The sequence below is a fragment of the Callospermophilus lateralis genome, chromosome 7 (assembly GCF_048772815.1).
Source record: "Callospermophilus lateralis isolate mCalLat2 chromosome 7, mCalLat2.hap1, whole genome shotgun sequence".
In the NCBI taxonomy this organism is placed as follows: Eukaryota; Metazoa; Chordata; class Mammalia; order Rodentia; family Sciuridae; genus Callospermophilus; species Callospermophilus lateralis.
Genome location: NC_135311.1, coordinates 121,620,669 through 121,644,286, shown reverse-complemented (window position 1 = coordinate 121,644,286; position 23,618 = coordinate 121,620,669). Strand labels below are relative to the sequence as shown.

General features: G+C 50.6%; 2 protein-coding genes across 2 annotated transcripts; both read right to left on the bottom strand.

Moving 5' to 3' along the window:
* Window positions 1-212: 212 nt before the first annotated feature.
* On the bottom strand, window positions 213-6,928 carry LOC143642012 (SPOC domain-containing protein 1-like). Its single transcript, XM_077110132.1, has 7 exons — window positions 6,866-6,928; window positions 5,362-5,487; window positions 2,947-3,058; window positions 2,598-2,748; window positions 2,168-2,324; window positions 1,622-1,711; window positions 213-389 (listed from the first exon to the last, which is right to left on the bottom strand). Exons 1-7 carry the CDS (start codon window positions 6,926-6,928, stop codon window positions 213-215), a joined length of 876 nt encoding a protein of 291 aa, XP_076966247.1.
* A 134-nt stretch (window positions 6,929-7,062) lies between these two features.
* On the bottom strand, window positions 7,063-22,870 carry Spocd1 (SPOC domain containing 1). Its single transcript, XM_077110079.1, has 7 exons — window positions 21,737-22,870; window positions 9,844-9,885; window positions 8,784-8,960; window positions 8,409-8,534; window positions 8,242-8,299; window positions 7,932-8,022; window positions 7,063-7,237 (listed from the first exon to the last, which is right to left on the bottom strand). The coding sequence occupies exons 1-7, from the start codon at window positions 22,868-22,870 to the stop codon at window positions 7,063-7,065; spliced, it is 1,803 nt and encodes a 600-aa protein (XP_076966194.1).
* Window positions 22,871-23,618: the final 748 nt, after the last annotated feature.

Here is a 23,618-nt window from a genome sequence, read left to right as displayed (position 1 = left end):
GACAGTTGGTATAACTGAAAAGGGATGTTGGGACTGGAACCATCCTGGTGCTGGGGCCCTCTGCCCTCGCCCAGGACCGTGCCAGGTTTCAGGCTCTGCCAGCAGCCTCCCCCTGCCTCTGGGAAACCCCTGCCAAGCACAGGCTCCCCTTGGAGGTGGGATACCCTTGCTCTGGCTCTGCTGCAGGGAACCCCCTGGGGAAGGGGAGCCTCTCAGGGGCACATCTTGCCTCCTGTCCTCTTGCTGGTAGCACCGCATCTCCACTTTCCTGTTGAAGGAGACCATCTTGGGAACTTTCCTGCACACAGGGCTGGACTTAGCTGTGTCTGGAAGTCCTTTCTTGGGGAGCAGCACAGCCAGCAAGAGACTTGAGTGAGTAGCCTCCAGACCTGGGAAAAGAATAGGGAGCTATGGAAGGCCTGGTAGGGGACAACACGGAGCCCCCAAAGCTTCACTGTGGCTACAGCAGGTCTGGAGATGAGGTCCCAAGAAGAGCCCCCCAAAGTAAATGGGAGGGTGAGCCTGTCTCGGAGGAGCTGGTCTTGGCTTGACCAAGGTCCACCTGAGGGTGGGGCGTGGATGTTTGACCTCACGGCTCTGTGAATTCAAAGTCTACCACCTTGTCCCAGGACATGAAGCCCAGAAAGTTCAAACACTTTGCTAGGGAACTGGTACAGTGGGACCCTTGAGTCCCCAGCCCTCCTCCTCAGGGGCATTCCCGGAGGCACACTGTGGATTGATCCCTGCGTGGAACCCAAACTTGACCAGCACAGCTGCCGCAAAAAGACCCCTCCCTTCCTCCTGTCCTCAGTGATGTTTTCAGACTGCTATCTGTGGGTCCTGCCTCTGTCCTGCTGCACCTGAGTCAAATGTGGCTGTTCCAGAAGCTTCTACTCAGGGGTACCTAACGGGACAGGCAGTGCAGGGTGGTACTTAGGTACTGCCTGGATGGGAAGCCCAGCTCTGCTGTTGACTTTGGACAGGTCACTTTGCCTTCTCACTGCCTCGGTCTCCTCATCTGTCAAACAGTACATCCTGGGAGGGCTGTTTTCCTTTCCCATCTGCCTGAGTCTGTAGTTCCCTTCTGAGATGTGCCTGCCTCTCCTGAGACAGAGGTACCGGTACCAACAAGTCGGTCCCCTGTGAGGGAGGCAGGGGTGGAGTGAGCAGTGAGACTCACCTGGGCCCCCCAGAGGGCGCAGTCTGGTGGGCAGCGGCTGGAAGGCAGGCAGCGGGAGCAGGACCACCTCCACGTGCGCCACAGCCGCCAGGCCATGGCGCTGCTTGTTGTTGAGGTAGGAGTACAGCAGGCGGCAATTCTGGGTGTCCCGAGCCCCGAGGGGACACAGTCTGACCACACAGATGTCCTGCAGTCACAGAAGGAGAGCAGCTAAGGAGCAGTTGTCCCCTGTTCCTGCAGATGCCCCTGGTCTCATCCAAGTCTCTGGGAACCCAGGGAAGGAGACAGAGGGACTTGCTGAGGGTCACTCAGTGAGGCTCAGTCACACAGGAACTAGACTCAATTTCTCAGGGCAGGCTCCTGCAGCAGAGCAGGAGCGGGAGGGAACTCAGGAAGAGGTGAAGCAGCAGGAAAAGCAGGGGTACCAAGAGGGGCAGTCACCTTGGCCTCAGCTGGGCAGACGCTGGCCAGAAGGTCCCAGACAACATTGGGCAGGATGCAGCTTGCTGAGCGGATCACCTCAGGCAGAGTCTGGGGGCATGGAGGAGGCCAGTCAGCCCCCCAACTGCCCACGCCCATAGGCAGACTCATTCCCAGCCACCCAAAGGGCCTGGGGTGAAGAAGATGGACAGGTAGTGTACGGGGACCCTCAGGGGCTGCCCAGAGGACTTACCTGCCCTGGAGGCTGACAGCCTGTCCCAGCCAATCTCTTACAACCCCTCCTCACCCTCACCCAACAGGCGCCCTGGTCACTGGGTCACTGGACAATCCCTCCTAAAACCCTCCTTTGCTTTAAGCCTGGGATCACAGGGAGTGCTTTACCCTGTGTGTCCCTGTAGGGATGGGGCTGGGGTCTCATTTGCCAGGTACGGAGAGGATGCAGTGTTGTTTTAGCAAGGGTGACAGAATGGATGGATGAAGGAAGGAAAGGGAGGCGAGCAGCCGCGGGGTGGTGTGAGGGAGGACCAGCCAGCAGAGCAGGAGTACCTGGGCCAGCCGACAGCTGTGTCCTGAGACCAGCTGGGCCTTCACTCGGAACCGCTTGATGGAGAACATGTCAAGAGCTCCCTCCCAGGGTGGGGGGCTGGGCAAGGCCTTTGTGGGCCCAGGAGGTATCTGTGGCCTAGAGGGAGGGACAAACAGACTGGGCCAGGCAGAGCAGGTCATCGGAACTGAACCCCAGCAACTCCTTCCTTTTCAGAGCAGGTGCTGGGTCACCAAGGCAGGGACTGGAACATTGGTCCCAGCGTGACCTCGTGCAGAAGGAATCTAGTAGGCTGGAATGATTAGTTCCATTGTACAGGTGGAAAAACTGAGGTTCATGGAGCAGGAAGACTTGCCCAGGACCATACAGGAAGACAAGAACATGCTGGGTGTGCCTCTCCCTCCCAGCCTGTTCCTCCCAGCTCCCACAAACCTGTCCTGGGGCTCTGTAAGAGGGGTGTCCTTGGTTTGGGACATCTCTGGAGAGGACACAGGAGCTGGGCTTGGAGCTCTCTGGGAGACCTGGTCTTCCCTGTTTCTGGTGGCTCTGGAGAAGCCTGGCAGCCCGCTCAAGGTCTCGCAGTCTGCAAACAGCAGAGGCAGGAGCTCAAACCACAGGCAGGAGAGGAGGCCACCCAGGCTTGAGAGCCGCGGCTGCACCAGGTTCATTTCATAGTGACCTGGGCACAGGCACCCCCACTCTGCCCATTCTCGCCAGGTCGCCATCCTGCTGCTGATCCCCACACCAGCTCCAGCCCACCCAGTGCCCCACCCACCCCGACCTGTGCAGATGCGGCAGTTGGGGTCCAGGAAGTGGTGATGATGCTGCTCCGTGGTGTCCTCCAGGGAGGCGGGCAGGGCCAGGGGGCTGCATTCTCTAGACACCACGGGTCCCTGGAAGGCACAGGAGCAGAGGGGGCAAATGGAAAGGTGGCTGGGGAGTCAGCGGCCCTCCATGGGCAGGGAGCCTCAGAGAGATGGTTTATTTTACTTTTCTCATTTGAAAATACAAAAAAAAAAAAATGTTGAAAAAAGAAACATCCTTCCTCATCCTACCACACATACAACTCGTGATACTCCAGGCATTCGTTCCTTTATCATAGTTTTTCCACACATGGGGGTTGGGCCCTTTGTTAAAACAGCTGAGACGGAGCATTCAACCTGACATCCTCGTTTTATAGCAGAAGCATTCGATGCAGTGGGCTGAAGTGTCCCCGTCACCTCTGTTGCTTGCTGTCTGGGTCATTTGCTGGCTTGCACTATTCTAAATAGCACTGGGGACATCTTTGTGCAGAAGTATTTTCCTAAATTTTATATTCTTAGATCCAGTCTCAGAAACAGAGGGCAGAATCAGGGACAGTGAGCCACCTTCAATAGACTTTTAAATTTTTTTACATTTTAATTTTTTTTATATTTTGGTACTAGGAGTTGAACCCAGAGTGCTTTTCTACTGAGCTACACCCCCAGCCCTTTTTATTTTTTTGTTTTGAAATAGAGCCTTGCTAACCTGCTAAAGCTGGCCTCAAACTTGAGATCCTCCTGCCCAGCCTCCTGAGTCACGGCAATTACAGGTGTGCTCCACCGCACCTGGCGTCCCATGGACTCCTGATGTCCCCTGCCGAATTATTGTTCCCTTTAAAATACACACCTAAAAAGAACAGGTTGCTTTAAGAAGGTTTAAGAAAATTCTGAACTGCCAGGCACAGTGGCACATGCCTGTAATCCTAGCAACTTGGGAGGCAGAGGCAGGAGGATCCCAAGTTCAAAGTCAGCCTCAGCAACTTAGTGAGGTCCTAAGCAACTTGCAACTTGTCTAGATCCTGTCTACATAAAATATAAGAAAGGGCTGGGATGTGGCTCAGTGGGTTCAATCCTCAGCACAAAAAAAAAAAAAAAAAAAAGATTCTGAAACTCTGTCCTTGTCTTATAGCCACCTCGGGAGCAGTGCCGAAGCTCGGGTTTTGAGCGAGGCAGCCCAGGTTCAAACCTCGGCTCCACCACTACCGGGTGGCCTCAGGCCAATGGCTCCAGATTCTCCATCCCAGAATAGCACAGATTGTGTAGGTCACTGCGAGGTCTGAGACTGAATGAGGTGCTGCTTGTAAAGGGGCACAGCTCAGGTGTACCATGTGTGGTTTCCCTTCCCTACTCCACCACCTCCCCTCTCTCTGCCTCTCTCTGGGGACTGAGGACTCCTGCTGGGTCTTCCCACCTTCTTCTCTGCAGACACATGGCTCCCTCAGTCCCCTACTCTGAGGGCTGGGCTCTGGTGGGGGAGCAGCCACCGTCTCCCAGGGCTCCTCTCCACCCGGGCTGTGGCTCTCCTTGGCCTGAGCATTGGGGGTGACAGGTGGGGTGCTGGGGGTTCAGCTTGTCAGGCTCACTGCCATTTCCCCCAGAGCCTGGCACCCAGTAGGTGCTCAGTACGTATGTGCTGAGTGAATGGTCATGGTCAAGAGGCCTGAAGCTCTGAAGCTCTCTCTCCTGGACACACAGCTGATTAGAGCCAGGGGACAAGTAACCCCAAGGGAACAGCAAACCAAGCCAGTGGGCTTCTTCTGAGAGTGACTGATGTGCGCCAAGGGGAAGTTCTGTTCGGCTGCGGGAGGCTGAGGTGCCCAGGTCATAGATTCTGGAGCTGCTGAGCCCCTGGGGCCGGATCTGCACAAGACGGAGGAGGCCAGGGGCAGGAAGGCGTGGGATGTGACTGAAGGAAAGCCAGTCCCCAGCGACGAGAGGCGCTGAGACTCTGGACTCTCCTACTGGTGTTCCAGATGCCAGGGAAAGTTCCAGGAGGCCCTCTGGCCTGACCACCCTGAGCAATGGGTGGTTTCCTGCCTGGGGCATCTCCAAACGCACCAAGTAGAGCATGTCCCTGCCCCTGACATCCGGAAAACACTGCCGGAGCAGTGTGGCCCTCCTGCCTCCCCGCCACAGACCTGGGCAGGAGGGCCAAGGCTGAGGCGGACTGTGGCTAGGCCTTGGTGCCACCCGCCTGGACACCTTGGAGTGAGGCCAAAAGAAAGCAGACCAGCACCAAGAAAGCGTGGACACGGCAGCCTGGTGGCACTGTCTCACCGTGCCCAGCTGGACCCTGCGCAGTCAGGACCACGGTCCCTGCTTTACAATGAACAAGGCGGGCCTCAGAGTAGACAGGTGACTTGCTCTCGACCACACAGCTAGTGACCCCAACTTACCACCAGGTCCTCCAGGGTCAGCGTCTGGTCCACATCCCTCGGGATCTCCACCTCGCCCTTGTGGGTCAACTTGGAGGCCGGAAGCCCACGAGGCTCCTTCTGTTGCTGTTCAATGATCTCTAGGCCCTGAAGGGGATGAGCTCAGTCAGGGACCTCTGACCACCAAGGGCCCAGCCACACCTCCCCATCTCAAGGGCCCTCTCCTGTGGCTCCCCTTCCAAGCCAGGCCTCTCCCTGCCTCCACACTGGCTCCTTGGTTCCCCTCACCTGGAAAGCCCACCACCCTCAGTCCCACCTCTCCAGATTCCACTCATTCATTCACCCTCCATGCTAATCCTGCCTCCTCCAGGAAGGCTTCCCAGACTTCACCTTCACCCACAGTCAGTTCTGCCTCTCACTGCCCTGGGGAGGCTGTGGTGGAGAGAAAGAGCACAGGTGCTGAGTCCCTGCTGGACCGTTAATAAAGACTCATGAGGCAGTGTGGCCTTGGACCACCACCGAGCTGCCCTACACCTTGGTTTACCTGTTCTCTGGGAATTCCATTAAGAGCACTGGATTAAACATCACGTGCAGAGAGCCTGGCCTGGTGTGGTTGTCACTGGTGATCAATGTCATCCTAACTGCAAGGTTCCTTAAAAGCCCAGAAGGCAGGGGTCCTGTCCTCCCTTAGCAGGATGTAGGACCATGCAGTCGCCCGGGTCCCTCCTTGGCCTGAAGCTTTGCTGTTATCACCTTGAAACTCTTAACAGTTTTTGAGCAAAGGGCCCCACATCTTCATGTTGCACTGAACCCCACAAACTATGGAGCCAGTCCTGCCCCGGGACCCCACAATGCCTGGACAGCAGCTCTGCCCACAGTGAGTGGATTTACCTAGTGGACTCCGGTTATGAGCTCTGACCAGCCCAGGGTCTTTCAGAAGAGCATCTCAGACCCCACCCCATCCCCTAGGCTAGTCCCTTCCCCTCTCAATGGGTCACCAACAAGTATTTGGTGAACGTTCTCCAAAGCTGGTCAGTTCCATAATTTCCCCACCCCTGAGTTCCTAGGCATGGCGAAGCCCATGGACACAGGGTAACAGGGATGGGACTGTGGGGCCCCTTCCCCAGACTGGGGTACCAGGAGGCCTCCAGCTTTTCCCAAGGCTTCTGAGGCTGGAATGGAAGAGAGACTCCTGTGAACTTTTCCCCCTGGAGGGTGAATGACCACCCTGGACTCCAGACTGCAGACTACACCTGGTCCTCCCTGTCCCACCGTCACACAAGCCAGCTGCACAGAAATCCAAGTGTGTCACCTCTCAACAGAGCCCTCTGTCCCCAGTGCCTTTCACCTCTGCCTCTTCCTGCTTTCCTCCTGGGAGGATCTCCCGGACTCTCCATGTGACTTCTCCAACGGCTTCCTGGTTCTGGTTCCCCATCTTGCACTTCCCTGTCTGTGTCCCCGTCCTTGTCCCTCTCACCCTCTCCTATCTCTGGGTGCCCTCTCCTGACTCGGCTCCACAGCTCACCCGTTTCTCCTCCTGGTCCCGCCAGCGGGACAGCTCCTGAGGGGCCAGCTGGATCGAGTTCATCCGCACCAGTTTGTGGGGGGTGACGTCCCCGTGAGCCACTTTGAGAAACAGGTCCTGCAAGGCAGGGGGCAGAGGCTGTACCAACCATCCTGAGAGCATCCTGCCAGTGCTCGGCACCCCAGCGGAGGCCCAGGTCAAAGCCCGCTCACCTGGTTCCTGGGGTCCCGCAGGTTGAACAGCAGGCTGCGGTACTTGGTCTTGTAGCGGCAACTGGTGTCTTGTGTCAGGTCAAAGAGGGCTGCCTCGATGTCCCCAGCGATGCCCTCCACCACCTCCTCACTCAGCACCAGGTCGGGACACTCCCGTAGGCTGTAGGAACAAGAGAAGGCCCCTGGGCACTGAGTCCATGGGGTTATTCACACACTTAGCCCCAGGGGAGATCTGTGGCGGGGAAACCCAAGTGGGCCAACTCACTTCCATCACGGGCATCTCCCTACCTGGGCCTGGCTATTCTTACCCAACTTCATAACAAATAAATATGACCGTTCTCCTTCCACAGGATGCTGAGGCTCAGAAGAGATCAGGGCTGATCAATGGCAAAGCCAGAGTCAAATCCAGATTCCTCCGCCCGGGCCGTCCCTGGCCAATGGAGCTGGGGAGGTGGGGAAGGGAGGGATCTGGCTGGTGGGGGTGAAGCCAAGGGGAGAGGATAGTAGTGACCCTGAATCTTCCATTGACTTGCAGTGTGGCCTCTACAAAGTCCTGCCCTCTCTGGGCTTTGGCCTCACCTGGGCAGCCATCTCAGATGCTCCCAGCACAGCCTCTCATTGTGTCTGAAAGCATTTGCTGTGGGTGATGCCAACAAGGCCCGGAGCAGACACTGAGGGCTGCAATAGCTGAAGGGCAGAGCATGACCCTGAAGGCAGAGATGCCCAGGTTCACAATTCGGCTCTCCGCAGGCTGGCCGGGTGAGCCAGTGACCTCCCCCTCGAGTGGGGTTAGTCACACACACGAGCCCTCAGAACACGGCCAGCACACTGGGGAAGCAGAGGCCAGGCCTTACCGACTCCACAGTGCCTCCTGCATGGCGCGCACTACAGTAGCCCGAACCACGAGATCCTGGGGGGTCATCTCCTGTCGAAGCTGAAGTCCAGCTGTGGGGGAGAGAGAACCTCCTGGGAGCCCCCACGAGCATGAGGCGGGGCAGGCCCCAGGAGCCCAGATGGACAACATCCCCCCTCAGGGACCCAGGCCCCCCTGTCCACAGCTGGGCCCTGGTGGCCAGCAGCCCCGCCCGAGGGGAAGGACTCTAGGCTGGTGGGAGGCAGGAGTCCCAGCAGGGGCTGGGGCCGGGACCCTCCATGGCCCTTCACCTGAGTCCTCTGCCCTTTCCTGGAGAGGCTCCCCATCTGCAGCCTCCGTCAGGCCACCCTGTAGGGAGAGGTGAGCAGGGGACACTGCTTTCCCCAGTGCCTGCGGCCCCCCATGCTCTGCTCCCCATTCTCCAGGGTGGCCGGGTGGCAGGGGCAGGCGCACTCACCCCTGAACAGTCGGCCCTGGGGAGGGGATCCTTGAGGGGCCCAGAACAGCCGCTTGGAGGGAGGGAGGGATCAGAGAGGCTTCCGGAGTCACGTGCTGTCCCTCCTAAAGGAGGTGACTGGACAACCTGGGGGCAGCAGAACATGCTGGTCAGCCAGAGACAAAGGCCTGACAGGACACCCTCTCCAAACACGCTAGTCCCCCTCCTCCAACTGACCTCCCGAATTCTGGAGGAAGAACACACAGAGCCCAGGCAGCCAGGCAGGTGGGCCCCTGGCTACTGCTCTGAGAAGTCACACCATCCCTCTGTGCCTGAGTGACACCTCCAAGTCAGGTGACTGAGCCACACCAACCACGTGAGGAGCCTGTTCTGTACCTGGTGACCAGCGGAACCCCGGGTTTGGGCCCTCTCCCTCCTTCTGGGCCTCTGGGCCGGCAAGGCCGAGCCGGCCTCCATGAAGTCCTCCAGAGCCTCCAGCTTCAGCAGCTGCTGTCCCCCAGCCTGGCCGTGGCTGATGGCCCCCAAGAGCCGGATCACCGCCCCGGAACTGAGCTGTGGGGAGAGGAGAACTTGAGCACCAGCCTGGACGGAGGGCCCGCCTCCCCTGCAACTGCCGTCTGTCTGTCCCCCAGGAGGACAGGGGACGTGCCTATGTCGGTCCTCACTGTTTACCCAATGTCTGCAAAAGGCCTGGCATTTAGCAGGATTTAGTAAACGTTTGCCGACTGGCTGGCCCCTGTCCCAGGAGAGGAGCCTGTGCTCACTCCCACCCTCCTGAGCTAGGAACCTTCTCACCTCCTTCTGACCAGAGGTGACCTCCTCAGGGGCCACATGTTCTGTCCTCGCACCACCTCCTCCTGTCAAAGCTTTGGGCATGTCCCTTTCAGAGGCCACTAACTTGTTTTTTGCTTCTCCTTGAAACAGCCACTTGCAACCATCTCCCCTTCTGTAAGACTGCCCACCACCCAGCTATTGCTCCTGAGAGAAATCCCTTCATTCCAAGATGCAGCATAGTTTTTGGTCTTCTAATGAACTATGGAATCCATCCTGCTCCTCTTTTTGCTATGGTTACCAGGAAGCAGCTCAGTGGTAACTTTGAGCCTAGAAGTTTGTGCCTTTCCAGAATTGGTAGAGGGTGGGGACTTCTAATATTTTCTTTCTCTTTTCCTTGCTTTCTTTAGGCTTTTATCCCACTTTAAGTGTGTTTTGATTTTTTTAAAATTTATTGCAAACCACAGGAATTTTCTAGAAAGCAGGTTGTGCTTGAAAATTAATCCTTGACTGGATGATCATGGAACGGTCAGGTTGCAAGGGAGAGACTGGAAGTCTAAACTTCAGCATCATAGCCGGAGGAGGATCACCCCGGGGAGGACCCCGCCACACTGAAACAGGGAAGAAAAAGGTCAATAAGAGTAAAAAAAAAAAAAAAACCTACGTAAGATACAAGCTTCACCCCACGGGGCATTTTCACTTCCTCCTTGGAGAGAGAGAGGATGCAGAGATTAGAATCCAAAGAACCCAGTGATGACCCCTTGGCAGGGAATTCACTGTAAGATGTTCTTTCCGAAGGGTATGCGGCGTTCACCAGGTTGACATTTATAACAAAATAAAGTCGGGCACAATCCAATTAAAGAGGGAAGAGTGAATACATGGTAGCATATTACACCATAAATTCTGTGTGGCCAAAGAGATGAGGAAGTCCCAATAAAAGTGACCTTTTACCAGGGCTTACAAAGTAGCGGGCCCTGGAGGAAGCTCATCCCACACAGCCTTATTAAGGTCGCTGAACAGCACGAGGCAGGGTGTACTACCTTTATCCTACCATTTCACAGATGTAGAGACTGAGGCTCAGAGAGGCCCTGAAAAGTCCCATAGCTTCTAAGCTGGCGAGCTGTGTTGGAGTTTAATTCTGATCCCAAAGCCCCAACACTTAACTGCTGGGCTCCGTGGAGATGCAGAAAGATTCATGGAAAGATATCATGGTGTTATTGGGAGAACAAGAAGAAAAAAAAAAAAAAAACAGGTTACAGAACAATATTGGTTGCATAAGCCCCTTTATGTAAATATATATTTATAGATGCGTAACAGAATGTATCTCTGGGGAAGGAAATTCCAGAGGGACTTTCACTTTCTACGTGTCTACACTTGGATATTTATGTTATTCAAAATGAGCGTGTATTTCTTTTATAATCAGAAACATATTTTTTATTAAAAAGCAAGTGCAAAACAATATGCGTAGTGTGCTATCATTTGTGTCTCAGACAGAGTGAATTTTTAAGTTTGTATGCGCTTGAATGTGCATAAATTATCTCCAGAAGTACCAAAAGGGCCCATAACCTGGGCTGCAGGCAGGGCAGGGGCTGGGTGCTCGGAGGGAGGCAGGTCACTTTTTTGGTGGTGTTTTTAAAACATGGGAATGAATCAGCTTTTTAAAAGAGTAATTGAGAAAGAGGAAGGAAAAAATAGAAAACAGGGTACACCTGGGAAAAGGAGCCGGGAAGATATTAAGACCAGCTCTTCACAGCTCCGAGCCTTTGGCCGGCCCTGGTCTCCAGGGTCCTTCAGCCAGCACTGAGGCTGAGAATGGCAGGCAGCAGCGGGGGAGGCGCGAAGGTCCCCGAGGCCAGACGTATGGGACCAGAATACAAAATACTATGTATAATATGTGTAAAGAAATAAAAGAAGAGCCTCGCATATGAGTGAAGGGAGAAGGCCGAGTAGGTGTGGAGACATTTAAAAGGCAAATCTGGTTGAGAACCAAATACAATTTCTGGAAATAAGGAATATAGGCAAAATTAAAATTAAAAACTCCATGTATAGGTTTCCTAGCATATTAGACACAGCCAAAACAAACTGGCACACTTGAAGGTAAACGTTGTTCTTTTGGGTACTGAAGATTGAACCCAGGGGTGCTTTACCACTGATCTCTATCCCCCAATTTTTTAGTTTTTATTTTGAGGATATATAATTTGCCCAGGCTGGCCTTAAACTTGTGATCCTCTTGCCTCAGCCTCCCAAGTGGCTGGGATTACAGGCATGTGTCCCTGTGCCCAGCTTAAAGATAAATTTAAAGAAGTGATGCAGGCCTGGTTTAGTGGCGTACACCTGTAATCACAGGGGCTTGGGAGGCTGAGGCAGGAGGATCGCAAGTTTGAGGCCAGCCTCAGCAACTTAGTGAGGCCTAAGTAACTCAGCAAGACCCTGTCTCTAAATAATATACAAAAAAGTGCTGGAGATGTGGCTCTGTGGTTAACTGCCCCTGGGTTCAAGCCTCAGTACAAAAAAAAAAAAAGAAGTGATACAGAATATTCATGGTACAGAGACTGTGAAGCACAGCTAAGGAGCTACAAAGGACAGAGTAAAGAAGAGTAATTCATCTAACTTCAGTTACAGAAGGGGAGAAGAGGGGAAATGGTGCAGAGGTGGTATTTGACGATGCATGGCTAAGAATTTTCCAGAACTGATCAAAGACAGCAATTCACAGATTCAAAAAGCTTGGTGAGGTTGGATGCGGTGGTGCATGCCTATAATCCTGGCGGCCTGGGAGGCTGAGGCAGGAGGATCCAGAGTTCAAAGCCAGCCTCAGCAACAGCGAGGCGCTAAGCAACTCAAGGAAACCCTATCTCCAAATAAAAAAATAAAAAAGAGCTGGGATGTGGCTCTGTAGTCGAGTGCCCCTGAGTTCAAGCCCAGTACCAAAAAATAATTTTAAAAAAAGGAGTTTGGTGAATTTCAAACAGGAAAAATAAAATCCATACCTAGACACATCAACACCAGTGATAATGTGATCTTAAAAGCACCAAGAGAAAACAATTATAGCTTATTGTAAGGGCACATCAAATATGCTACTCCTGCTTTGTAAGCACTTTACATTCTCACTATGACCCTATGAGGTACTAATATGATTATTGCCCTCATTTGACAGAAGAGAAAATTGAGGCTTGAAATGATTAGCTTCTCCAAGGTCACACAGCTAGCAAACCAAAGAACCAGGATTTAAATCCAGGCAGTCCAATTCCACAGGCCACTGTGCTATTAATGCCACTCACTAAAAGACACTGTAGGTAGAAAAAGATTGGAAAATAACTAACAGCTAATTCCTCAATCGTCATAATGAAAGGTAAACCCTAGTAGAATGTTCTTTCTTTTTTTTCTTGGTACTGGGGCTTGAACCCAGGGGCACTCTACCACTGAGCAGCATTCCCAACCTTTTTTTTTTTTTTTTCTCTTTTGAGACAGGGTCTCACTAAATTGCTTAGGGCCTCACTAAGTTGCTGGGGCTGGCCTTGAACTTGTGATCCTCTTGTCTCAGCCTCTCTAGTCACTGGGATTATAGGCATGCACCACTGTGCCCGGCTAGAATATTATTTTCAATGTGCTTAAAGAAAATAAGTGTCACCAGCTAAGGTAGAGCACCCTGCAATCCTGGTGACTCGGGAGGCTAAGGAAGGAGGATAGCAAGTTCAAGACCAGCCTCAGCAACTTAGGGAAACCTTGTCTCAAAAAAAAAAAAAAAAAAAAATAGGACTGGGAATGTAGCTCAGTGTTAGAGGAGCCCTGAGTTCAATCCCCAGAACCAAACCAAACGAAACCAAACCAGAAAACTGTCAATTGTAGAATCAGATGAGAATGAGGATGAGATAAAGACACTGTAGAGAAAACAAAGACAGTTGGTTTTCTTGATCATTTTATTTTACTCAATAAACAAAATGATAAAGCATGGAGGGAGAAGGAAAGAAAAATTATCCCACTCAGAAAAGCTGAGATGCAATGAAGAATTCTGAGCAAAGAAAATGATAAATATGTTGTTAAATCTAAACAAACATTGCATGAAACTATAATAACAGTGTGTGATTTGTTGTATTTAAAAAATAGGATAAGACCAATTTGCTGGATAACAATAACACACAAATTGGGAAGGTGCGTGCTCAGAATGAAAGTATTCCAAGATCCTTCCCTACTTCAGAGGAGGAAGACTGTAACTACTTTTACGCTTTGCTAAGTCAGGCATTCAGGCTGAGAGAACATCAACAGGACGTAGAAAAATTCTAAATTAGAGATAAAAAAGGAGCAAGAGAAATAATCCATCTAAAAGGTGCCAAGTATAGGAATGAGAAATTCTAAACAGGATGGTAGAAATAAATGTAGAAGAATGAGATGAGACTCTTATCACCCTGTACAAAGTCAACCTGGAATGGATCAAAGACCTGGGAATCAGACCAGAAACTATGCAACTCCTAGAAGAAAACACAGGGTCAGCACTCCCACCTATAGGTACAGGCAATGACCTTCTCAATAGGACTCCTAAAGCACAGGAAATATGCAAGAATTAATAAAAGGGATGGCATCAAATTAAAAGGCTTCTGGGGGCCAGGCATGGTGTGCATGACTGTAATCCCAGTGGCTTGGGAGGCTGAGGCAGGAGGATTGCAAGTTCAAAGCCAGCCTCAGCAACGCAGCAAGGCCTTAGGCAACTTTGCAAGATCCTGTCTCTAAATAAAATATAAAGGGATGGGGATGTGGCCCAGTGATCAAGCACACCTGGGTTCAATTCCTGGTACCAAAAAAAAAAAAAAAGGCTTCTCGGGGTTGGGGATTTAGCTCAGTGTCAGGGCACTTGCCCAGCACTTGCAAGGCCCTGAGTTTGGTCCTTAACCCTGGGGAAAAAATAAAAAGCTTCTGCACAGCAGAGGAAACAATTAAGAATGTGACGAAAGAACCTACAGAACGGGAGAAAATCCTTGCTAGTTACCCTTCTGACAGAGGATTAATACCTAGGATACATAAGGATCTCAAAAACTTAACACCAAAAAGACAAATAACCCAGTTAATAAATGGGCAAATGGACTAAAGAGGCACTTTTCAAAAGAAGAATTACAAATGGCCAAGGAATACACACAGACAAATGTTCAGCATCTTTAGCAATTAGGGAAATTCAAATCAAAACTACAATGAGATTTCATCTCACACCAGTCAGAACGGCAGTCATCACGAATACAAAACAATAAATGCTGGAGAGGATGTGGAGACAAAGGGACTCTGTGACACTGTTGGTGGGATTGTAAATTAGTACAACCACTATGGAAATCAGTATGGAGGATCCTCAAAAGATGAGGCATGGAACCACCATAGGACCCAGCTATCCCATGCCTTGGGATTTATCCTAAAGAATCAAGGTCATCACACTAGAGTGATACACACATCCCCATGTTTATAGCAGCACAATAGCCAAACTATGGAACCAGCCCACATATCCATCAATGAATGAATGAAGAAAATGTTGCATATGTATACAATGGAGTTTTATCCAGCCTTCAAGAAGAATGAGATTAGGGCTGGGGCTGTAGCTCAGCAGCAAAGTGCTTGCCTAGCATGCATAAGGCACTGGGTTCGATCCTCAGCACCACATTAAAAAAAAAAAAAAAAAAAAAAAAAAAAAATATATATATATATATATATATATATATATATATATATATATATATAACAAATAAAATAAAAGCATTCTGTCCATCTACAACTACAAGAACAATTTTAAAAAAGAATGAAATTATATTATTTATAGGAAAATGAATGGATCCCGAGAACACAAACTTAGAAATTCAAGGGTCATATGTTTTCTCTCAAATGTGGAAGCTGGAGAGGAACAAGGCAAAGAAAGGTGGGGGGAATCTTGGGAAAATCAAAGGGAGATCAGCAGAGTAGAGGAAAGAGACCAGGGGGAGGGAGAACAGGAGGGAAAGGGGAAATTCGGGTGGAATGACCATGGCCAAATTCTATTGTATATCATGTTCATGGACAAATATGTAACAAGGCATTCCACCATTTTGTAGAATTACAAGGCACCAATTAAAAATATGGGGGGAAAGTTTATGTTAAAAAGGAGGGTCTGGGGCTGGGATTGTGGCTCAGCGGTAGAGCACTCGCCTAACACGGTTGGGACCCAGCACCACAAAAAATAAAGGCATTGTGTTGTGTCCATCTATACCTAAAAAATAAATATTTTTAAAAAAGGAGGGTCTGCCCAGGCACAGTGACGCACACCTATAATCTCAGTGGCTAGAAAGGCTGAGGCAGGAGGATCGCAAGTTCAAAGCCAGCCTCAGCAATAATGAGGCACTAAGCAACTCAGTGAGACTCTGTCTCTAAATAAAATAGAAAATAGGAATGGGGGTGAGGCTCAGTGGTCGAGTGCCCCTGAGTTCAATCCCTGGTACCTCCCAAAAAGGGGTGTCTGAAGCCGGGTGCAGAGTGCACGCCTATAATCCCTGTGGCTCAAGAGGCTAAGGCAGGAAGATCGTGAGTTCAAAGCCAGCCTCAGCAAAAGCAAGGCACTAAGCAACTCAGCGAGACCCTGTCTCTAAATAAAATATAAAATAGGGCTGGGGATGTGGCTCAGTGGTTGAGTGCCCCTGAATTCAATCCCCAGTACCCCTCCAAAAGAAAAAAAAATCTAGAACTGATCCAGAGTCCCTGCTATCACCACCCATTTCTATTCAATGTCACACTGTGGTCTCATACAGCACAGTGAGGACAGGGAGGGGGCAGACGTGAAGAACTGGAAAGAAAATAACAAAAACTGTCATCTGTCGACACATGATTGTCTGTCTGAAAAACTCCTAATAGACAAATTATATGAATTAGTAAGAGTTCAGCAAGATTTCTGGATACAAAATCAATAAGTGAAAATCAATTATAATTTTTATATGCCAGCAACAGCTAGAAATTGCAGTTTTTTTAAAGTTATCATTTTATGAAAGCATCAAAAAAAAAAAAAAAAACCAGACATTATGGGCCTTCCAATGGAAAGAATACACTACCACCCACAAAGCTCACAACAGAATCCAATTCTAATCAAACCTCTAGATTCAACCAATTTACAGAGGACCATGTTTAACTAAGCCACAGAGATGCAATAAAACGACAGGACAAAAATCTCATTTCTTCAAAAAAAGAAAGAAAGGAAGGGAAGAAGGAGAATGCATAAATTCATAAATTTGGATATTTGCAATAGTAAGAACTCCCCCAGACTTCTGAGTGAATAGACAAAAGAAGACTTGAAAGCAGGAACGCAGACAGATAACTGCCCACTAATGTTCGTAGCAGCACTGTTCACAACAGCCAGAAGGTGGAAACAATCTAAATGTCCACTGAGAGATGAGTGAATAAATAAAATGTGGTATATTATGCTAAGTGAAATAAGCCAGTCACAAAAGAATAACTGCATGATTCCACTACCTGAGGTGTTCAGAGTTATCAAATTCACGAAGGCAAAAAGTAAAACAGTGGTTGCCAGGTGCTGGGGAGAAGCAAGAATGGGAATTATTACTTCTGTTTTTCTTTTTGATACCGGGGACTGAACTCAGAGGCACTTAACCACTGAGCCACATCCCCAGCCCCTTTTTATATTTTATTCAGAGACAGGAGCTCACTAAGCTGCTTAGGGCCTAAGTTGCCGAGGCTTTCTCACAATCCTCCTGCCTCAGCCTCCCGAGTTGCTGGAATTACAAACAGAACTATTGTTTAATAGGTACAGAGTTTCAGTTTGGGATAAAGGAAATGTTCTGAAGAGGGATGATGATGATGGTTGTTCAACAATATGAATGTACTTTATTCTACCAAACTGAACACTTAAAAATTGTTAAAATGGTAAAATTTACATTATGGGTATTTTACAACAATAAAAATAATCAAGAATTCCTGCTCACCAACAGTCATATAAGGAAAGTAAAAGTATGTGCCAAACTCTCCGTGAACTTTGCATAACATATAACTGAAAAGGAGTAGTGTATGCAGAACATATAAATAACTCCTACAAACCAATAAGAAAAGCTAAACAACAAAAAATTATTATTTTTGGCAAAAGACTTCACAGGAATGGTTAAAATGCACAAGAATCTCCTTAGTAATAGAGAAATGAAAATTAAAACAACACTGAGATATTGTAGCATATCTCTACTTTGATAATAATAATAAAAATATGAAAATATCAATAGTGTTGGTGAAGATGTGAAATCACTGACACATTTATATATGCTGGTGGGATATAAAACATTTCAATCACTTTGAGAGATATTTGGCACTGCTTAAGTGAAGTTGAAGACATGTGTATCTTTTTTTTTTTTTTTTTGGTACCAGGCATGGAACCCTGGGACACTCAACCACTGAGCCACATCCCCAGCCCTATTTATTTAGAGACAGGGTCTCTTGGAGTTGCTTAGGGCCTCGCTAAGTTGCTGAGGCTGGCTTTGAACTTGTGATCCTCCTGCCTCAGCCTCCTAAACCACTGGGATTACAGGAGTGTGCCACTGTGCCCCCCGGTGAAGACATGTGTATCTTATAACCTAGAAATTCCACTCCATAGAATGTTCCCTGGAGCTACTCTTGCTCATATATGCCAAGAAACACACCAAATCATTCCCAACAGCGCCATGTGTGATAGCAAAAAACCCTGCAAAGAACCCACCCTTCCATATGGAGTCAACAAATAAATGGAGGCATATTCGTGCAATGGGATACCTGCTGTCAATACTCAGGATCTGTGTGATCTTGGGAAAGTTAACCTCTTTGTGCCTCAGTTTTCTCATCAGTAAAATGGGGATAATACCAGTGTCTACCTCATAGCATTGACGCAATTGGATTGTGACGCAAGGATTGCGATCATTATTCAAGAATCTTTAAACTGTGCCCAGAACCCGGCAAGCTCTCTCTATAAACATTAATGCTGATAAGGTTCCTTGGCTCCTGCCTTGGAGAGGGCCCTCCTCCTGACACGTGACCACACTTCAGTGTCTCCTGTTCCATCCAATGTTTTCTTCACTGATCTCTCACCTCACTCTTCCCAGCTTGGCCCTAACACACCTACCGCCCCGCTCCATGCTGCCTCCTGTCTCAGTACCTTTGCACATGCACTGCCCTCTTCCTGCCCCGCCCTTCCTACCTGCTCTGCCTGCTGAACAGTCCCCTGGGCTTCAGTTTGTAGCTAAACTCTGGTTACTTGCTTGTCTCTCACTAGACTGTGGAGGCTGCAGAGGAGGCCTCCTCTTTGTTCAGCAGGAGGCTGTTACACATCCAAACCCCGCTAGCTGGGGCTTTGGCAGCCTGGCTGAGGGCCCAGACTCTGCTGTGGTACGGCCTGGGTTCACTGCCCAGGCTTCACCTGTTACTCTCCAAGGGACCCTGAGTGAGTTGCCAACTCTGAATGCCCATTTTCTTGATCAGCAACATGGGGGATAACAATGATTTTGCTCATGAGGATGACCTGAGACGACACAGGGAAAGCTCCTAGCCTATAGTAAGCACTCTAACAAAAACAGCTATTCTATTTCTATTTCTTCTCCCCCTGCCCCCCCACCCCCGTGTTAGGGATGGAACCTGGGGCCTCCCGCATGCTCCTCCAGCAGCTCATCACTGAGCTACACCCCCAGCCAAAAGAGCTATTCTTAGGCTTCCCACCCGCTGCAACCACTGGCTCCTCCCTCACCAGCCTCTTGACTCCACGCAGGTGCAGACAGTGAACCTGGTGCCCAGGAATCTGCCTGGGGCCAGAGGAGCTGTGTGTCCCCTGGTCGTGGTGGGCAGACTGAAGGCAGAGCTCAGGGCACTGACAGAGCTGCCCTCCCCATGGCCCCTCCTATCCCCTGTGGGGCTCAAGATAGACAAAATAATGGCTTCCAGATCCTCTCCTATCCCTCCTCCAAAAGTCTCTATTTTCTGCCATTTGAAGACACACGGGCCACCTCTCTTGCAGCTCTGGGGCCCACGGGATGCTCCTCATTTCACAGAGGATGCAACTATGATTTAGAAAGAGACATCTCTTGTCGGAGGTCACCCTGTCCTAAGAGGCAGAGCCTGACCTTGAACCCATCTGTCTGTCCCTGCCTCCAGCCAGGCAGCCTCCAGGAGAAGGAGCTGGGGCCCTAAAAGGGGGCTCCAGACCAGCTGGGCACTGAGCCCACCCCTGCCCACACCCCATTAGCCCTGTCCTTCACCACCCGCCCGTCCCTGTCACAGCCCAGCCTCATTCTTCTCCTGCAGCTGGCACCGGTCACCATGGCAACGGGATGTTTGGGAAGCTGTGGGATGATGGGCTGTACTGCAGAGTCAAGGATGGGGCCCGGGGAAGGGAGCAGCCGTGGGCTGTTTCCAGTAGAGCGAGGCAGGAACCTGGCTCTACTGCCACGCCTCAACAAGCCCCCCCAAAATGCCGCAGACCCAGGAATCCCAAGTCTGGACATCTGGTCCAGATAAATCATCTGGCGTGGGGAGGAGCCAGGTGTACCAGGATGTCCGCCCCAGCATCATTTACAACAGGACAAAACCGCACCTGTCAACCACAGGTAACCTTTTAAACATTTTTCTTATGCCCAGCGCCGTGTTAAAAGCCAAACATGTGTCATCTCGTGTACTCCTTGCCACCACCCCACGGGGTAAGTGCTTTTAATAGCCACATTTTGCAGATGAGGAAATTGGGCTCAGAAAGGTGAAGGCACTGGCCTAAGTCACTGGGTAGACAAAGCCAGGACAGAATGCCAGCCCCTTGCCTGCTACACCACAGTGGCTGGAAATGAGAAAAGGAAGTCCCAGCCCAGCCCCTCATCCTGACAGCGCCTAGGACTGTGACAAAGCTGTCTAAGATAGCTATGACGCAGGGTTCAGGAAAGGCAGAAAAATTCAGCAGAACAACGTGTACCAACTTGGAAAGAGCTTCATCTACCATGGAGCTTACAAAGCCAAGTTCAAGCCCCAGAGCAACACAGAGGGCAGAGCCAGAGCCCACTCAGCTGAAAAGGTAGAGATGTTGACATCTGCGCAGACATTCCCAGGAAAGACACTGGAAGGGCACAGGGTGTGACAGGCATTATCCCCGGATGATGGGCAATGAGCCCAGGAGGCATTAACAATAAATAAGATCGATACCCAAAATGCCTTCAGGAGTTGGTGCTGAACGTTGGCATTACGGGTGACTTTTATTTCTTCTTTATTTTCTATAATGAACACACATCACTTTGAAAATTAAAGATAAATGTTTTGAAGTTATGTTTACAAAGATGATATGAAGACATTCTAATGTAACCATGGTACAAATGGCAATAAACAAACAGGTAGCTCACTGGTTCCTATCCCAGGGCTACGACTTGGCTCTCCGCCCTTAACTAGGCTGTCATTTTACCCCTTGAAGCCTCAGCATCTGCATCAGTGAAATGGGTAGAAGTCAATAGCATCTACCCTGAGGGACTGTTAAAAGATTGAAGATGAAGTGCTTAGCACAGTACCCCGCACATGCTAGCCCACCTAGATATGAGGACTACTGTGCTATGACGTGAAGATTCATGAGCAGCAAGCTCTCAAGACAGGCTGATTTGTGCCCTGGCTGTCACTGACCAGCTGGGTGACCTTGGATCTGTTACCTTATCTCTCTGGGTTTCACAGGAAGATTATGTCAAAAACATCTAATGTATTAATATGCAAGTACAATAAATGTGGAAACTTCAACTGTGTGGGAAATAGTCACTAAAAAATACCTTCCATTTTTGGTGTACATACATGTTAGCTGTGAATTACTAACAAAATTAGTGTAAGTGGGAAAACTACAGAAAGGGAAGCAATGATTTTAGGGAACATGGCTGGGTACTGATTCCACAGCTGTGTGAGCCTGAACAATTTTGTTAACCTCTCTGAGCCTCAGTTTCTCCATCCAGTCATATAAAGCTAATGCTTGTCTTCTAGGGCTATTGTCCACACTAAAGAAAAAGCAAATGTTAACATGAATTACATTGTTTACCTTGTACCTTATGCTGTGCTAGGTGCGTTATTTTACATCATAATCTCATTTAATCCCCCAAAGAACTCTATTTAGCTGGTGTTAGTATTTCCTTTTTGCAGATGGAGGAATTTAGATTAAAAAAAAATCACAAGGTCACTCAGCTAGGAAAGATGGGAGGCAAGATTTGAACCCAGGACTTGTTGACTCCAGATGATTAGGACCCCTCCAAGAATTCAGTAGGGTAATACATTTCCTCTTTTCTGACTCTGGCAGGCCTCAGCTTACATAAGAGTGAGAGAGAATGTTCATTAAGACTCCATCTAGGGGCTGGGGTTGTGGCTCAGTGGTAGAGCACTTGCCTAGCATGTGTGAGGCACTGGGTTCAAGTCTCAGCACTTCATATAAATAAATAAATAAATGTCCATCAACATCTAAAAAATTAAAAAAAAAAAAAAAGAAGAAGAAGAACCCATCTAGCTTCGCCCTATTGAATTCTACCACCAAGCATCGTGTGAAGAGGTGGCCTGGCCCTTCCTATTCCAAATTCTTAGATTCAACTTACCAGTCTGGGGCAGCCTCCTGGGCTGGCTTCCTCTGGCTCATCCTGGCAGGGGTGGTCTGAGCGTGTATCTGTGCTGTGCTCCTGGGCACCGAATGCGGGACCTCTCCTTAGCCTTCTCTGCCCCTCGAGGGGGCCTATGTCGGCTTGGCTGGTGGCGGACTCCAGGGAGGAGCTGAAGATGTCCAGGCTCTCTGGGGAGCTGGAACAGGCATCCGCAGGGGCAGCGAGTTCCCATCCTAGCCTCTCCCCGGGTGCTGGCTGGGCCTTGGCTTCCAGCTCCTCCTGGTTCTCAGTGCCAGCCCCCAGCAGGGGCTCTGCTTCCTGCGGCTCTGTGGAAGCCCCTCCTGGCACTTCCAGACACAGCACAGGGTTCAGCAGAAGGTCCTGTGCAGTGGGCCTGAGGGACTCTTCTCCAAAGGGCACTGGGAACCCAACAGAACCATGGGGGCTGCCTGGCTGAGCCCGGTCCCCAGCAGCAGGCAAGTGTTCACACTCCTCCGCCCCAGAGGCACGCGCAGCCCAACTTCCAACTGGATCTCTAGGCCCAGCGTCCTTGGGAGAGGGAGGCCTAGAGGGGCCCCCCAAGGACTCCAGGTCAGCACCTTGGGGGGAGCCTCCCACAGAGGAGCTCTGATCAAGCCACAAGAAGCCATCAGCCCCTTTCCTACCTTTGGAGAAGGCCCTACACTTCCTGCTTTTTCTTCGTGACCTCATAGGGCCTGGTGCGGAGGGAGGGCCCCTTCCAGGGGGCGCCTCTTTGTTGAGGGTGGGGTTTCTCCCATCACACCCTGGAGAGCACGTGTCTTCATCTCCCACCTCCCTGGGCCTGGGGCTGCTGGCCCCTTTTGCTCCTGTCAGCCTCTCTCTGTCCACCTGTGCTCTCTTCGGGAGACCTGGTGACCTGCTACAGAGATCCCTGAGGCATCTGGTATGTAAGATGTCATGCAGGGAAATCTGGAGCCTCTTGGGGAGCTGAGCACTCCCCTGAGCAGGCACTGTGGGCAGCTGCACGTGGAGCCTGGGGCCAGGCCTGGAATCTTGGCCCTGCTCCAAAGCTGGCAGCTCCAAAACTTCCAAGCTTGCCTCAGAAGCACCTCCAGCCTGGGAGCTGGCACCTGGATGGGACCCCTCCATGAGGCCCCTCTTCCTGCTCCAAGCCCAAACCTGGGCCTCTGATTTTAGGTCTGGCATGGGGGTGGTTCCTGCTATGTCCTTCTGGAAGTCCCCACATCTGAGTTGGGGATGGGGAACAGGATCCTCTGGACTGGAGCCCTCTGCATCCCCCACCTGTGACATGTCTGTTCACCTGGCAGGGCCACAGGAAGACAAGGGCCTGTGTGGAGACAGAGAAGGGAGACCACCTCAGGGCACCAGGCCTACGGGAACCTGGTTGGTAGCCTCCTTTCCAGGTCTGGAGGGGGACCCTCCAGGGATCAAGCACTCCAGCTGGACTTGGTGCCCTGGGTGAGGGAGGGGAGGCTGCCTCCCACAGGAGCTGCTACAGCAGCCTTGGCCTCGCCCTCTCTGTTTAAGTGGGAGATAGTAATATCTATTGCTATTAATGGCTTATATGCACTATTTCATTTCGCCCTGGCAGATTCGCCTAAGGAAGCGAAGAGCCGGCATTCCCCCCCAAATCAAACGCCCAGCTCTAAATCACCCCACATGGCCCAGACAGAGCAGGGCTCATACCCATCACCCCTCCCCAGCGCTCCCTTCCGTCCCATTCTGATACACCCCATCCAGTTTCCCAGGCCTGACTTGGACAGTCCCCCACCGTCCACTGAACCCTGGCCCAACGGGTCCAGCCCTTCTCACCTATTCCCCCTCCTCCAGCTACACCCCCAACCAGGGTCACGTGAAGTGGGTGAGCCCCGCCTTG

Excerpts from the sequence above, each read along its gene's own strand:
- LOC143642012 (XM_077110132.1), bottom strand. The coding sequence starts at position 6,928 with ATGAACTCGATCCAGCTGGCCCCTCAGGAGCTGTCCCGCTGGCGGGAC. Across the intron at positions 5,488-6,865 it reads GGGACCAGGAGGAGAAACGG|GGCCTAGAGATCATTGAACA; the intron begins GTGAGCTGTGGA and ends CATCCCCTTCAG. Across the intron at positions 390-1,621 it reads TCTGCCCAGCTGAGGCCAAG|GTCTGGAGGCTACTCACTCA; the intron begins GTGACTGCCCCT and ends TTCTTTTCCCAG.
- Spocd1 (XM_077110079.1), bottom strand. The coding sequence starts at position 22,870 with ATGGAGGGGTCCCATCCAGGTGCCAGCTCCCAGGCTGGAGGTGCTTCT. Across the intron at positions 9,886-21,736 it reads CAGGAGGCTGCCCCAGACTG|GAGGAAGTGAAAATGCCCCG; the intron begins GTAAGTTGAATC and ends TCTCTCTCCAAG. Across the intron at positions 7,238-7,931 it reads CAGGAGGCACTGTGGAGTCG|CCTACGGGAGTGTCCCGACC; the intron begins GTAAGGCCTGGC and ends TTGTTCCTACAG.